The following is a 12,680-nucleotide window of genomic DNA, read 5'->3' on the forward strand; positions in this document are numbered from 1 at the left end:
ATTTGTTTTTCTCAATTATGCTTATTTGTTACAAGGGGTTTTTTTTCTTTTCAATTTTTTAATTGGGGGTATTGAAGGAAGAAGGAGGCTAATAATACTCCCAAAAAAGGGAGGTCTTTTTTTTTAAACACAGAGAACACATTTTTAAAAACACAGAGAACAAAAATCTTAAAAATCTTAAAAAGCTTAAAATCTTAGTTTCAAAATCTTAAAAAAATATTTTAAAAATAGAAAACAAATTACCAGAGAAATGGCTTTTCTTCTGACCTAGACTTTTACCCCTAGATGACCAATATCTGAGGGGGCAGGTAGATAACACTTCTAGCCTTATACTCCTCATATACATGGATGAGAAAAAAAGCAAGTATTTAGCCATCACCCTTCTCCTGTTCCCTTCAAGGTGGAAATTGCAGTCTCCCTTGGAATATGGTATGCCGAATTCCAGAGATATCTATCCCATGCCACCCACAAGCTGCAATCTATATATTTAGATAACCCATGTGGACATATATACATATCTCATATTTTGACTAATACATATGTTACAGCATAACTGATTAAATAAAGGGGATCATGGTGGCATGGGAGTAGAGAGGGGAGAGTCAGTAGCTTGGGGGACTGAGAAAGCATGGTGGTGCCACTGAGTGGCCCTTGGTGCCTCAAGGGGCCAGATACTTCTCCTTCTAGTCCCCACTCAAAATCTCCCTTCCTCTCCCGGGCTCTTAATCCAGACTACCCTAACCTTAAACAGAAAAAAAAGTCTGATTTCTATATACAAATTCCTTTAATGACATATTTTACAGAATTCTGCTTGTTTCTATTTACAAGTTCCTGCTCAACTCTCTTAGCTGCGTCTTGAAGCAGAGAGACTTGGGAAAGAGGTATCTGCTGCTACCCTTCACAAGGCAGGCAGAAGGTCTATGCATGTTCCACCAAGGTAGAGCACATGTGTTGGCCCATGAGAATCAGTGAATGGACATATTAGTAGTTTGACTAGTGTGTGGTGCCTCAGGAGGGCTCAGAGATTGTTTTGGAGGTTATGGTGGGGTGGAATAAGGTGTGGAAAATTGGCTGTCATCAAAGGTTGCTCCTCTTCTCCCTCCTCCTGGCCCCAGGAGTGGAATTTCCTATCAGACTTCATCTTGCCCTGCAAAATACAGAACAATCTAACAATTATCTTTGCAGCTTTCCCTCTCACCCTATGGAAAGTCAGAGCTGAATGTGGACTCTCAGAGGTAAATAGGTGATACAGCGAACAGAATACTGGGCTTTGACTTAGGAAGACCCAAGTTCAAAATCTGCCTCAGACATTTAGAAGAAAGCCTGGACAAGTCACTTAAGCTCTGTCTGCCTTGGTCTCCTCCTCTATAAAATGGGGATAATAATAGCATCTACCTCCTAGGGTCATTGTGAGGATCACATGAGGATGAGAAAATTGAGGCCCAGAGAAAGGAGATAATTTGCCCAAGGCCATACGGGTATTAAGTAGGCAAGTCATGATCTGAAAGTCACGGTCTTTTGACCGTGCTCTTCCCACTATACCACACTATATCCTCTCTTCCCAGCCCCAAATCATGTCCCCGTATCTTCCCCATCCCTTTTTTGCTAGACATCTCTCCACACTCACCTGGCAGGGGTTGGAGCTGGTACCCATGACTGTGACTGCTCTCTGGTTTCATCTTCTGGCTCCTTTTGTGCCAGGCTATGGCCCAGAGGAACCCTACAGCCAGGAGTTTGCTGAGCAAGAGTCCAGCAACCAGGAAGGAGAAGACAGTGGAGGAGAGTGGGTGCCCAGTTTCTGAGAAGCTCCTTTGGGAAGACAGTAGCACAAATTGTAGAGGTGGAAAGGACTTCAAGGTCATGTGGTCCAAACCCTACCTGAACAAGAATCCCTTCTATAATATACCCAGCAAGTAGTCATTTAGTCTTTCCTTAACAATGTCTCATGATGGGGAACCTAATATCTTCTTCACCCAGGGTAGCATTCCTTCCAACTTTTGCATAACTCTAATTTTTAATAAAATTTTCCTCACTTCAAAACAAAATGGGGGCTCTTGGCAGGGGAGACGGCAGCACTGAGGGCACAGAGTAGATAGAATTCACTTGTCCCCTCTCCAGGAAACTCTAGCCAAGAGAAATCTTAGGAGCTCCTCCTCAATTCATAATGTCTCTTCCTTGCCCCCAAATGGAGTTATCAGAAGTTAGGGGAGAACCTGCATTAACTAGTTCAACTTCTGGTGTCTAGCAGCAACCTAGAATTTTCCTGGAAAGTGGGTTAGGATTAAGGAACTGTACCTGGAGATGCTGGGTTGGACTTCAGGGTCCTCAGGACTTTGGGGCTTCTCCAAGATCTGGGGATCTTCAGGGATCCAGGAATTTCCTGAGCTTTGGGGATCAAGCGGATCTATGGAAGACAACTTCATTGTTCCTCCAGCCCATTCCTCCCCACCTCTGTGAGGCAGTCAAAGATTCAGACACTGAGAAGGTCCCCAACATCCTTTGATGGCCCCATAGCATGCTAAGCATTGTTTTTCTTTTCTAAGGCTCCTCTTTTCTCCTCTTTCTAATAATCCACTGCATACCCCTTTCCCCCACAGAGAGCCCCCACAGCATTATATTTCTTTCCTCAGGGCTCAGAGAAGGTGTGGGAGGACTGTGAAAAGGAGGTGACTTATTCTCATTTGCCTTCTCAGTGTATTTGTCGAATGGAGAGATATTTCAAGAAAGGAAGTGTCTGTATAATGATTTTAGAGTATGAAGGATCAGATTTGCTTGGTTTCATGGAATCTGGTTTGGGTTATCACAAGAAATCTGTTCAAGGGGAGGACGTGTGTGGGGATGAGTGAAGCATTTGGAGAGGACCCAACAGTTCACTTGAGGAGTATGAATGAGATACAATGGGAGATCCTGGGACTAATATCTCAGGTCTGATCCCCTCATGGACTAGTCAGCTTCTATCTCTGCTTGATAGCCATAGACTGTGCCATTCTCTTTTAACACTAATCCACCACCTTGAAGTTACATTCCATTGGTCACCAAAGGAAAGAGATGGCAAATTCTATGCTGCTCATTCCCAGCTCTGTATATACAAACTCAAAATCATATGGATTTAGAGTGGTAGATGTTAGAGATCATAGGCACAGACTGGGGAAATGACTTGATCAAAGTAACACAGGTACTAAGTAGCAGAGGTGAAATTTGAACCCAGGAACCTCTCCAGCAAACTCTCTTTTACCCTATTCAAAGAGTATATCAAAGAGTATATCTTACTGCCATTCACAACCATCTATATGTAGTGCCTCACTTCTCCTGTCATTCTCCTCTAAACTTTCCAATATCTGGCTTCCAACCTCATTAAATTGAATGTTCTTTCACCAAAGTTACCAGGGATGTCTTAATTGCCAGATATGATAGCCCCCCCTTTTAAAACAATGCTTATCTTTCCTGATCTCTCTATAACTTTTGACGCTGTCAGTCACTCTGTTCTGTACATTCTCTCCTCTCTACATCTTCATGACATTGCTGTGTTCTGGTTCTCCTCTTACCTGTCTGACTGCTTCTTCTTAGTCTCCTGTGATAGATCACAAACTAGGTCACATCTACTGACCACAGGTATCCCTCAAGTTTCTGTCCTGGACCCTCTATTATTTTGCTTGATGATCTCATCAGCTTTCATTCCAGTAACATCTCCATATGGATGATTTCCAGACCTAAATATTCGCCCTTAACCTCTCTTCTGAGCTCCAGTCTCACATCACCACCTGCCTTTTGCATATCTTGAATTGGATGTCCTGAGGCATCTGAAACTCAACATGTCCAAACAGAACTTACTGTCTTTCCCCCCAAATCTTTCCCTCTTCTGAACTTCCTTATTACTATGGAAGATACCACCATCCCTCCCAGTTGCCCAAGCTCACAAACTCAGAGTCATCTTCAAGTCCTCACTGGCCCTTATCCCAGCTATCCTATCTGCTGCCCAGTCTTGTTTCTACCTTCATAACACCTCCAATGTATGTTCCTTTCTCTGTAATCACACAATTGCTTCCCTGGTGCAAAGCCTCATCACCTATTGCAATACCCCATTGTTTTATCTCTCTGCCTCACCTCTCTCCCTATTCCAATCCAATGGAGAATATTCAGTTACCAAAATGATTTTCCTAAAGCATAGGATTAACCATGTTACTGCCCTGCTCAATATCCTATCATCTTCTGGATCAAATTTATAATTTTCTGGCTTTTAAAACCCTTCACAATCTGGCCTTTTCCTACTTATCTAATCCTCTTAAACTATTCCCTTCCACATACCCTATGATATAGTTGCAGGCCTACTTACAAGACTCCAGCCCCAACTCTATTCCTTTTCACTGGCTCTCTCCCATGTCTGACACACTCTCCCTCCTCATCTCTGCCTCCTGGCTTCTTTGACTCCTTCAAGACTCAGCTCAAATCCTACCTTCTGCAAGAGACCTTTTTCTAGTCTCCCTTAAAGCTAGTGCCTAGCCTGAGATTAGCTTCATTGACACCGTACATATTTTGCGTGACAATTTTTTTGCATATTGTTTCCCCCATTCAAATGTGAGCTCCTCAAGGTCAGGAACCATTTTTTTGGCCTCTCTGTGCATTTCCAACACTGAGCATGGTGCCTGGAATATTGTTGTTGTTGTTAGGTTGTTTCAATTGTGTCTGACTCTTCATTACATCATTTGGGGTTTTCTTGGCAGGGTTACTGGAGTGGTTAGCCATTTCCTTCTAGAGCTCATTTCACAGGTGAGGGAACTGAGGCAAACAGGGTTAAGTGACTTGCCCAGAGTCACACAGGAAGTGTTTATGGCAAGATTTGAACTCAGGTTTTTCTGAGTTGAGGCCTGGCACTCTCTCTACTGTGCCACCCAGGTGCCCCCACTTATAATCTGGTAAGAGATTAATAAATGTTTGTTGGATGAAGTATGTAAAATTGAGTCCATTGCTTTGAGGACTGTGCTGGGGGGATCCCATTCTGCTATGGAAATGAGAGCTGCAGTTATTCAAGGAGGTAGCCAGAGGGAGGAAAAGGAAAGTTTTCTCCTCATTTCCTACTGAAAAGACCTAAAGATTCAGTCCTTGACCCCCTGTACCCAGTAGTTTGCTGGTAAATGTTTAACAGGTGGCTCTCTAGAAAAAAAAAATTCACACGCTCTTTTAAGTTTAAACTGCATTAACATTTTCTCTACCACTTTCTTAAGTCTAGACAATCAACTGACTCTCAGCCATAGCTCACTACCGTTTCTACTCTTCCTCATGACCCTTTAAGCTGCATATTTCCTTTGTGACATCACCTCTTCTGCTTTTCCCCTTCGAGGCTACCCTAGATATTTTTTTTTGAGCCAGTCTTCACCTGGATAAAAATTTTTGCTTGGAATTAAATAAGTGTGTGTGTGTGGTGTGTGTGTGTGTGTGTGTGTAGGGACGGGGAAGGGGAATTGGGAATACAGCTTATGCTTGCCAACGTTAACAGGACACTAACAGGAGCAGACACAGAATAGGATTGTGCACTGGAAAGAACTCCGGACTTGGGATCAGAACTGTGTTCAAGCCCTGACTGTGCTACTGAATGACCATATGATATTAGCAATTCAATAAACTTGTTGGGGCCTCAGTCTCTGATTCCATAGAGTGGGAGGGTTAGACCAGGTGATCTCATCTCTAAGGTTCCTTTCAGTTCTTTTGTTCTATGATTCTTTTTTTTTTTTTTTTGGAGACAAAGGGGGTAAGTGACCAGCCTGGGGTCACACAGCTAGTAAGTGTCTAAGGTCACATTTGAACTCAGGTCCTCCTGATTCCAAGGCCAGTGCTCTATCCCCTGCACCACCTAGTTGCTCCTTGTTCTGTGATTCTGAAATTGGGTCCAGCGATACAGCTACTTACCCTCTAGCACCTCCACCATCACCTTCCGCAGGATGTCTGCCACCCCACCCTGGTGGCTCTGGCATTGATAGACTCCAGCATCGTGGGCACGGAGGTCTTTGAGGGTGATAGTCAGCCTTCCAGCCAGGGCATCATCGGCAATGCCTGTACTCCCATTCCACTTCTTTAAGAAGGCTATGAGCCAGGAGCGGCGAGCACTAACCACATGCTGGCAGTGCCCCTCCTGCTCATGCTGCCTGCACCAGGACTTCAGTTGCCCCCAGTACTTTGCAGGGTCATAAGGGCAGGAGATAGACAGGGTCTGGCCCTCCACAGCCTGCAGTACTGTGGTGTTATGGGTGTGGCAGAGCTCTGTGGGAGACAGATATGGGATGAAAGAATAGGCAGGACCAGTTCAGGGCATAAGCCCCAAGAAGGTCAAAGACAGAAAGGTCTCATGTATACCAAAGTATTCACAGTAGCAATTTTTGTGTTAGTAAAATATTAGAAATATAGTAGGAAGGCTTATATGAATTAAAGCAGAGTAAAATCAGGGCAGCTAGGTGACATAGTAGATAGAGGACTGAGTCTGGAGTCAGAAAGACTCGTCTCCCTGAGTTCAAATCCAGCCTCAGACACTTACTAGTTGTGTAACTCTGGGCAAGTCACCTAATCTTGTTTGCCTCAGTTTTCTTATCTGCAAAATTAGCTGGAGAAGAAAATGGCAAACTACTTCAGTATCTTTGCCAAGAAAACCCGAAATGGGGTCACAAACAGTCAGACACGAGGGAAACAACTGAACAATAACAACAGTGGGGGATATAGGGCTTGGGCTGGGTTGGAAAGTGAGCTCCTTATCCTTGGAGGTCTTCAAGCAGTGTCTGGCTGCCCATGGATGATGGGAAAGGGATGCTTGTTCAGTATAGGTGGGAAGAGATGATGACCTCTGAGATTGTTTCCCAGTCTGAGAGGCTTTCAGTGGTCTGTTTCTCCCCTGCTGTGTCTCTAGGGTCTGATTGGTGACTTTTCAGCATCCCACTCTTTCCTGCCTTGTTCTTTTTGCTTCCTCATTTTTCATAGATTGTTCTCTTTTTGTCTCTGACTTGTTTTGGGGTTATTTTAGGCAACAAATACAGCTCTGATTTGGGGGCCCCTCTCTTTAGCTGAGGGAGCAATGGGGGAATGGTTGTTGGAGAACTAGGTTCAGAAACTCCAATTTAGGGGTGTACTGGTAAATGTTTCACAACTAGATATCCGGAAAATATATACACAGCATACTTCTAAATTTAATCTGAATTCTTAAAATTTTCTCTATCAGTTTCTTAAATTTAGAAACAATCAATGAAACAAATCAAACCCTCGTTTGTAGCATTTGCCAGTCTCTGAGGTATACATTTTTTATAAATACTCTGAGTTATAAATTGTTGTTCAGTTGTTTCAGTCATGTCCCATTCTTCTTGACCTCATTTGAGGTTTTCTTGGCAAAGATACTGGAGTGGTTTGGTATTTTCTTTTCCAGCTCATTTGACAGATGAGGAAACTGAGGGAAACAGGGTGAAGTGACTTGCCTAGGGTCACACAGCTAGTTAAATGTCTGAGGTCAGATTTGAATTCAGGAAAATGAATCTTCTTAACTCCAGGCCAGGTACTCTCTCCACTGAGCTACCTAACTGCCCCAAGGCATAAATACTCACACTGAAAATTTAACAATCAGCTCTTACTAGTCAGTAGTTACTGGCTCTAGAGCACTAGTGCTCCACGTTCTCATTAGTGGCAGTTACAGGGGACCCACGAGCAAGAAACATTCTGCTTGACAGAGTACAGTGAAATAAGTCATGACTCTAGAGTCAGAGGAGCTGGGTTAAAATGCTACCAGTGATGCTTCCCACTTACATGGCCTATCCTATGAATCACCTAGGATCCCTGCGGCTCAGTTTCATCATCTGTAAAAGGAAAGGATCAGCCTAGAAAGCCTCTGAGCTCATCCAGCTCCAGGGCTATGAAGCTATGATCATTTTGTACTTTCTTCTCTCCTTCCTTTGTCCTTCTTAGTAGACTGTAATTTTATAGGCTCCTTTTGAGGACAGGGACTTTATTATAAGCATTTATGTGTGTGTATTTGTGTATGTGTATGTATAAAGATAGATATAGCTATATAGATATAGATAAAGATATAGATATATTTTCGTCTTTGGAGTCCCAGCACTTTGCCTATAGGAGACCCTTAATACACGCTTTTTGAATTGAATTGAATTCCCTCCTAGGCCCTACATCGTGATAGGGTCTTGGTTGTTGTAGAGAGAGAAAAACATGAAGTTAGCGTCAGGAGGCCTGGATTCTGGTCTCAGTTTTGCTATTAACTAACTAGATATCCCCCAGAGAAGGCATTTCCTCTCAATGGGCTTGTATTTTCCTGTCTGTCTTCTCCAGGTTGTGCTCCAGACTTTCTCTACCATGCATGCCTTCACACCAAGTACCTGTCTTCCTTTCCATCAATGTTTCCTTCTCACATATAGTTTCCCCCCATTAGAATGTAAGCTCCTTGAGGGTGGGGACAGTCTTTCTACTTGTATTTGTATATACTGGGCTCTTAGCATAGTGCCCACCCAGCATGCAGCAAGCATCTAATAAATGCTTGTTAATGGACTAATCTGCGAAATGAGGAGGTTGGACTCAGTCACCTCCAAGGTTTCTTCTGGTGCTGACATTCTATGATTCCCCTCCAGCTGTCATGCTCTGTGGTCCTCTCTGTCCCCTGATTCTATCCTACACATTCCATAGATTACAGATATCTTAAAGATATGTTTGATGCATTGTCCCAACAACTCAGATCCTGTCAGCAGAATCTGAACCCTCTTCTTTCTGCAGAGCAAAGGGAAAATTGTCTCTTGTGCAAGTTGCTTCTGCTCCTGCTCCTTGAGGGCTGCTGCCCCCTCCTTCCCTCCCCCTTGGCCAGAGAGGCCAAGGACTCATCACAGGAGAGTGCAAGTCACAGATAATGAGCTAATGTGATCATGGCAAGAGCTCTGATGGTTTCAGTGAGACCTGGAAAGATTTTTACGAAGCGATGCAGAATGATGTGAGCAGAACAAGGAGAAAAATTTATATACTAACAACAACATTGTAAAAATGATTTTGAAAGCCCTAAGAACTCAGATCAATGTGATAGCCAGTCACCATTCTAGAACACCCATGTTAAAACAGGCTACCCACCTCTGAACAGAACGGTGATGAACTTAGGGTACAGAATAAGACATACACTTCTGGATAGGGCCCAAAATTCTAGAATTTGTTTTGCTTGACTATGCATATTTATTACAAAGGTTCAAACCCCACTGTACAATGGTGGTGGTGGATGGAGTGTGTAGGTGAGAAGGTGAGAAAATCGATTTTTGTTTGTTAAAAATAGCTATAATAATAATAATAATAATAATAAAATTTTATTTTAAAAATAATCAGACAACAAAGAAAGCGCCCCAGATTTTTGGTATAAAAAATCTGGGTTCATATCTTGATTCTGCTACTTATTGGCTAGATGACTTGTTTAGACCTCATTTTCCACATCTATAAAACTAGAGAATTGTACTACTTGTTTTCTGAGATTCCTGCCAGTTGCAAAGCCTATGATACTGACCTGCCTTATAGAAATACCAAGAGACACTAAGGTTGAGTAGTAACCTACAGAGATTTTATTTATCCCTGTGATTACTGAGATGATACTCTAGCCACAGCCCAGCGCATAGTCCCAACCCAGAGGGCTGCCCTATATCATTTCGGCTGATCTAAAGGAACTGAGATTTCACTGTAATGGCCAATTTTCTGAGGCAAGACCCACTTAACTTAAGTTCTGGCAATGCCTCATGGATAGAGGAGACATCAGTGCTGACCTCCTTTGTGGAGTTGGGCCCAAGATTCAGGGGCTAAAAGCATCTTTTCCCAAAGAACATTTTTTTCTTTTCTCCATTATTTTTTCCTCTTACTAAGTTTGAGGGCAGAGGTGCCTGCTTAGAAGGCAAGAGAGTGTCAGGCAACCCTATTATTGGCATCTGTTACATACTTCCCTCTGTCACTCCCTTAAGACTGACCTTATACTAAGGCAAAGTGTGTCTGTGTGTGCGCATCTGTGTTGGGGGCATTATGAGTGCTCAAGAAGATCCCTCACTAGGGGCAGTTAAGTGGTGAAGTGGATAGAGCATCGGCCCTGGAGTCGGGAGGACCTGAGTTGAAATCTGGCCTCACACATTTGACACTTACTAGCTAGCTGGGTGATCCTGGGTAAGTCACTTAACCTCATTGCCTAGCCCCCTCTCCCCCCCCCAAAAAAAGGAATAAAAAAAAGAAGATCCCTCATTACTGACTGGCGCTGGAAATCCCATCATTAATACTCATCTCTATTAAAATGAAAAGGGGCCACCAGGGAGGGCACAACCTTAAGCACTTACACTTCAGAGAAAATAAAAGACCCAGAATCCTAGACTGGAAAGGACCTCAGAAGCTACCTACTCCAACTGCCTCATTTTACAGATGAGGAAACAGAGGCCCAGGAAGGCTGTGACTTACCGAAGGTCATAATCTCAGATTCAGGATTTGAACCCAAGTCTTCTGACTCTAGAGCCAGTGCTCTTCCCACTGTACCAACCCTGCCATTTTACAGCAGAGGAAACTGAGGTCCAGAGAGAGGAATGAGTTTGAGTCACAGGCAGGACTAGAACCCAAGTATCCATGCCTTTGTGGTGAAGACATATTTTGCCAGGAGGTGGAGAAAGGAGAGAATAAGAGTGTCAGGAGCCTGTTGGGGAGGGGTTGCTGTAGAGAGGGGGAGGACCAGGAGGTCTGTGCACACCAAAGTTCCCACCTACTTCACAGGTTTGCTGAGCCCACCTCCCCCGACTCCTGGGTTCTCACCCTCTCTCACTGGAGGAGAGGGAGGAAAGAGGAAATAACTGAGAAAAGGGAGGGATGGGAGAAGGTAAGGTGGAGGGGGTACTTGGAGCTCCTCCTACCTGCGACAGAGAGCAGGATGAAGAGACGGAGCAGCCACATGTCTCCTTGTCCAGGATGGAAGGAAGGAGAAAGACAGCCAGCAAGTAGCAGGAGCAACTTGAATAAAGGACAATTTTCCCTTTGCTCTGCAGGAAAGAGAGGGGTCAGGCACTGAGAACAGGAAATGGGCTGCCCAGGGATTGGGCAACAGAGTCGGAACAGGAGTCTGGCTCGATGATGCAGAGAATTGGGGGGGAGCATGTAAGTAGGGGGGTAATCAAGGGACCAAGGAGAGGGAAGGAAGGGGAGGGGAGGGGGGAGGGACAGAGATGGGTGAAAGGGACATAGAGGGTAAAGGAAAACAGCCTCAAGGTAGTTATAGGAAAGCCCTGGCTGGGAGATCCTAAAATTCCAGACTGGTGGCAGACCTAGCCCAGATAACTGTACATCTATCTTATGGTTGTGGGGAAAGCAGTGATTTAGGTGTAGCTATAGGAATACAGTACAAAGGTTGATAGCTCCATCTTGTCCTTGCCAGTCTCACAGAGTGAAATGCCAGGATAATTTGCCAAAGCCCTAGCATCCTGGGTCACGATTGAATTAAATTCAGTAAATATTTATTAAGCACTCACAAAGTGCCAGGCACTGTGCCTGGGGATACAATTAAGAAAAAGGACAGTCCTTGCCCTCAAGGGGCTTATAATCTAATGGGGGAGACAACACACAAAAGGAATCTGGGAATGGGGGGGGTATCTTATTCTATCTTTCTGTGGAGCTGAAACCAAGAAGAGCTGTAGATGGAAAAGACTGTGAGACAGAAGTCCAAATCCTGCTCTCTATAAAGGAAAGTTTTGGAGGGGTTTAGTTATCCACCCTCCACCCTCCACCCTCCCATTAGAGGACAGAGTTTACTAACCCAACCCAACCCAAATATCAGATAAGAATGTGAGACTTCATGCTAAGGAGTTATGAAGGAAAGAAAAAAGCATTTATGAAGAGCCTACTATGTGCCAAGTGCTTCACAAATATTATCTCATTTGATAAATTATCTCATTTGACTTGTACAACAACCCTGAGAAGGAGGTGTTATTGTTATCCCCATTTTACAGATGAGAAAACTGAGGCAGACAGCGGTTAAATGACTGTTCCAGGGTCACTTAGCTAGTAAGTACTTTGAGGCTGGATTTGAATTCACGATATTCTTTACTCCAAGCCCAAGCTGCCCAAAGAAATTCCTAAGGCAGATTTGATTGAAGGGATTTATCTCTGTAGATTGGTTCATATAGAGGCCATCTAGTCCTACCTCCCCATTTTACTGATGTGGAAACTGAAGTCTGGAAGGTGTCTGCAGTCACAAAAGAGCATTAAAAGGAAAGAAAAGAGAAGAAAAGAAAAGAGAAAAGCCAGGGGTTATGCACTACCAGACTCACCGAAGAGCTGACTCAGCAGGTGATAATAACAACTCAGCAGAGAAGCAGCAGCTGACATTCCACGGAGAAAGCAGCCCATCAGACGACATTGGCGGATGATATCTATCAAAGTGGTAGAAGCATTTGACTGAAGTGGGGCAGCTAGGTCTTGCAGCAGATAGAGACCTGGGCTTGGAATCATGGAGACTCATCTTCCTGAGTTCAAATCCAACTTCAGACACTTATGAGCTATGAGACCCCGGACGAGTAAATCACTTAACTCAGTTTCGTCATCTGTAAGATGAGCTGGAAAAGGAAATGACACTCCATTTATCTTTGCCAAGAAAACCCTATGACACAGCAGTAAGAAACATGAAAGTGGGAATTTTCTCTCCTCACAGTGGT

At 43.9% G+C, this 12,680-nt stretch overlaps 1 protein-coding gene across 1 annotated transcript; it reads right to left on the minus strand.

Annotated features, from left to right (window-relative positions):
- Positions 1 to 765: 765 nt before the first annotated feature.
- On the minus strand, positions 766 to 11,029 carry LOC114053492 (triggering receptor expressed on myeloid cells 2-like). The gene is made up of 5 exons (XM_027876595.1): positions 10,887 to 11,029; positions 5,905 to 6,255; positions 2,296 to 2,404; positions 1,628 to 1,809; positions 766 to 1,147 (listed from the first exon to the last, which is right to left on the minus strand). Exons 1-5 carry the CDS (start codon positions 10,924 to 10,926, stop codon positions 1,131 to 1,133), a joined length of 699 nt encoding a protein of 232 aa, XP_027732396.1. The 5' UTR covers positions 10,927 to 11,029; the 3' UTR covers positions 766 to 1,130.
- Between the last annotated feature and the right edge of the window lie 1,651 nt (positions 11,030 to 12,680).

The sequence above is a fragment of the Vombatus ursinus genome, unplaced genomic scaffold (assembly GCF_900497805.2).
Source record: "Vombatus ursinus unplaced genomic scaffold, bare-nosed wombat genome assembly UNPS02014811.1, whole genome shotgun sequence".
NCBI classification, from domain to species: Eukaryota; Metazoa; Chordata; class Mammalia; order Diprotodontia; family Vombatidae; genus Vombatus; species Vombatus ursinus.

Excerpts from the sequence above, each read along its gene's own strand:
- LOC114053492 (XM_027876595.1), bottom strand. The coding sequence starts at position 10,926 with ATGTGGCTGCTCCGTCTCTTCATCCTGCTCTCTGTCGCAG. Across the intron at positions 2,405-5,904 it reads GATGGTGGAGGTGCTAGAGG|ATCCGCTTGATCCCCAAAGC; the intron begins GTAAGTAGCTGT and ends TGTCTTCCATAG. Across the intron at positions 1,810-2,295 it reads GTCCAACCCAGCATCTCCAG|GAGCTTCTCAGAAACTGGGC; the intron begins GTACAGTTCCTT and ends GTCTTCCCAAAG.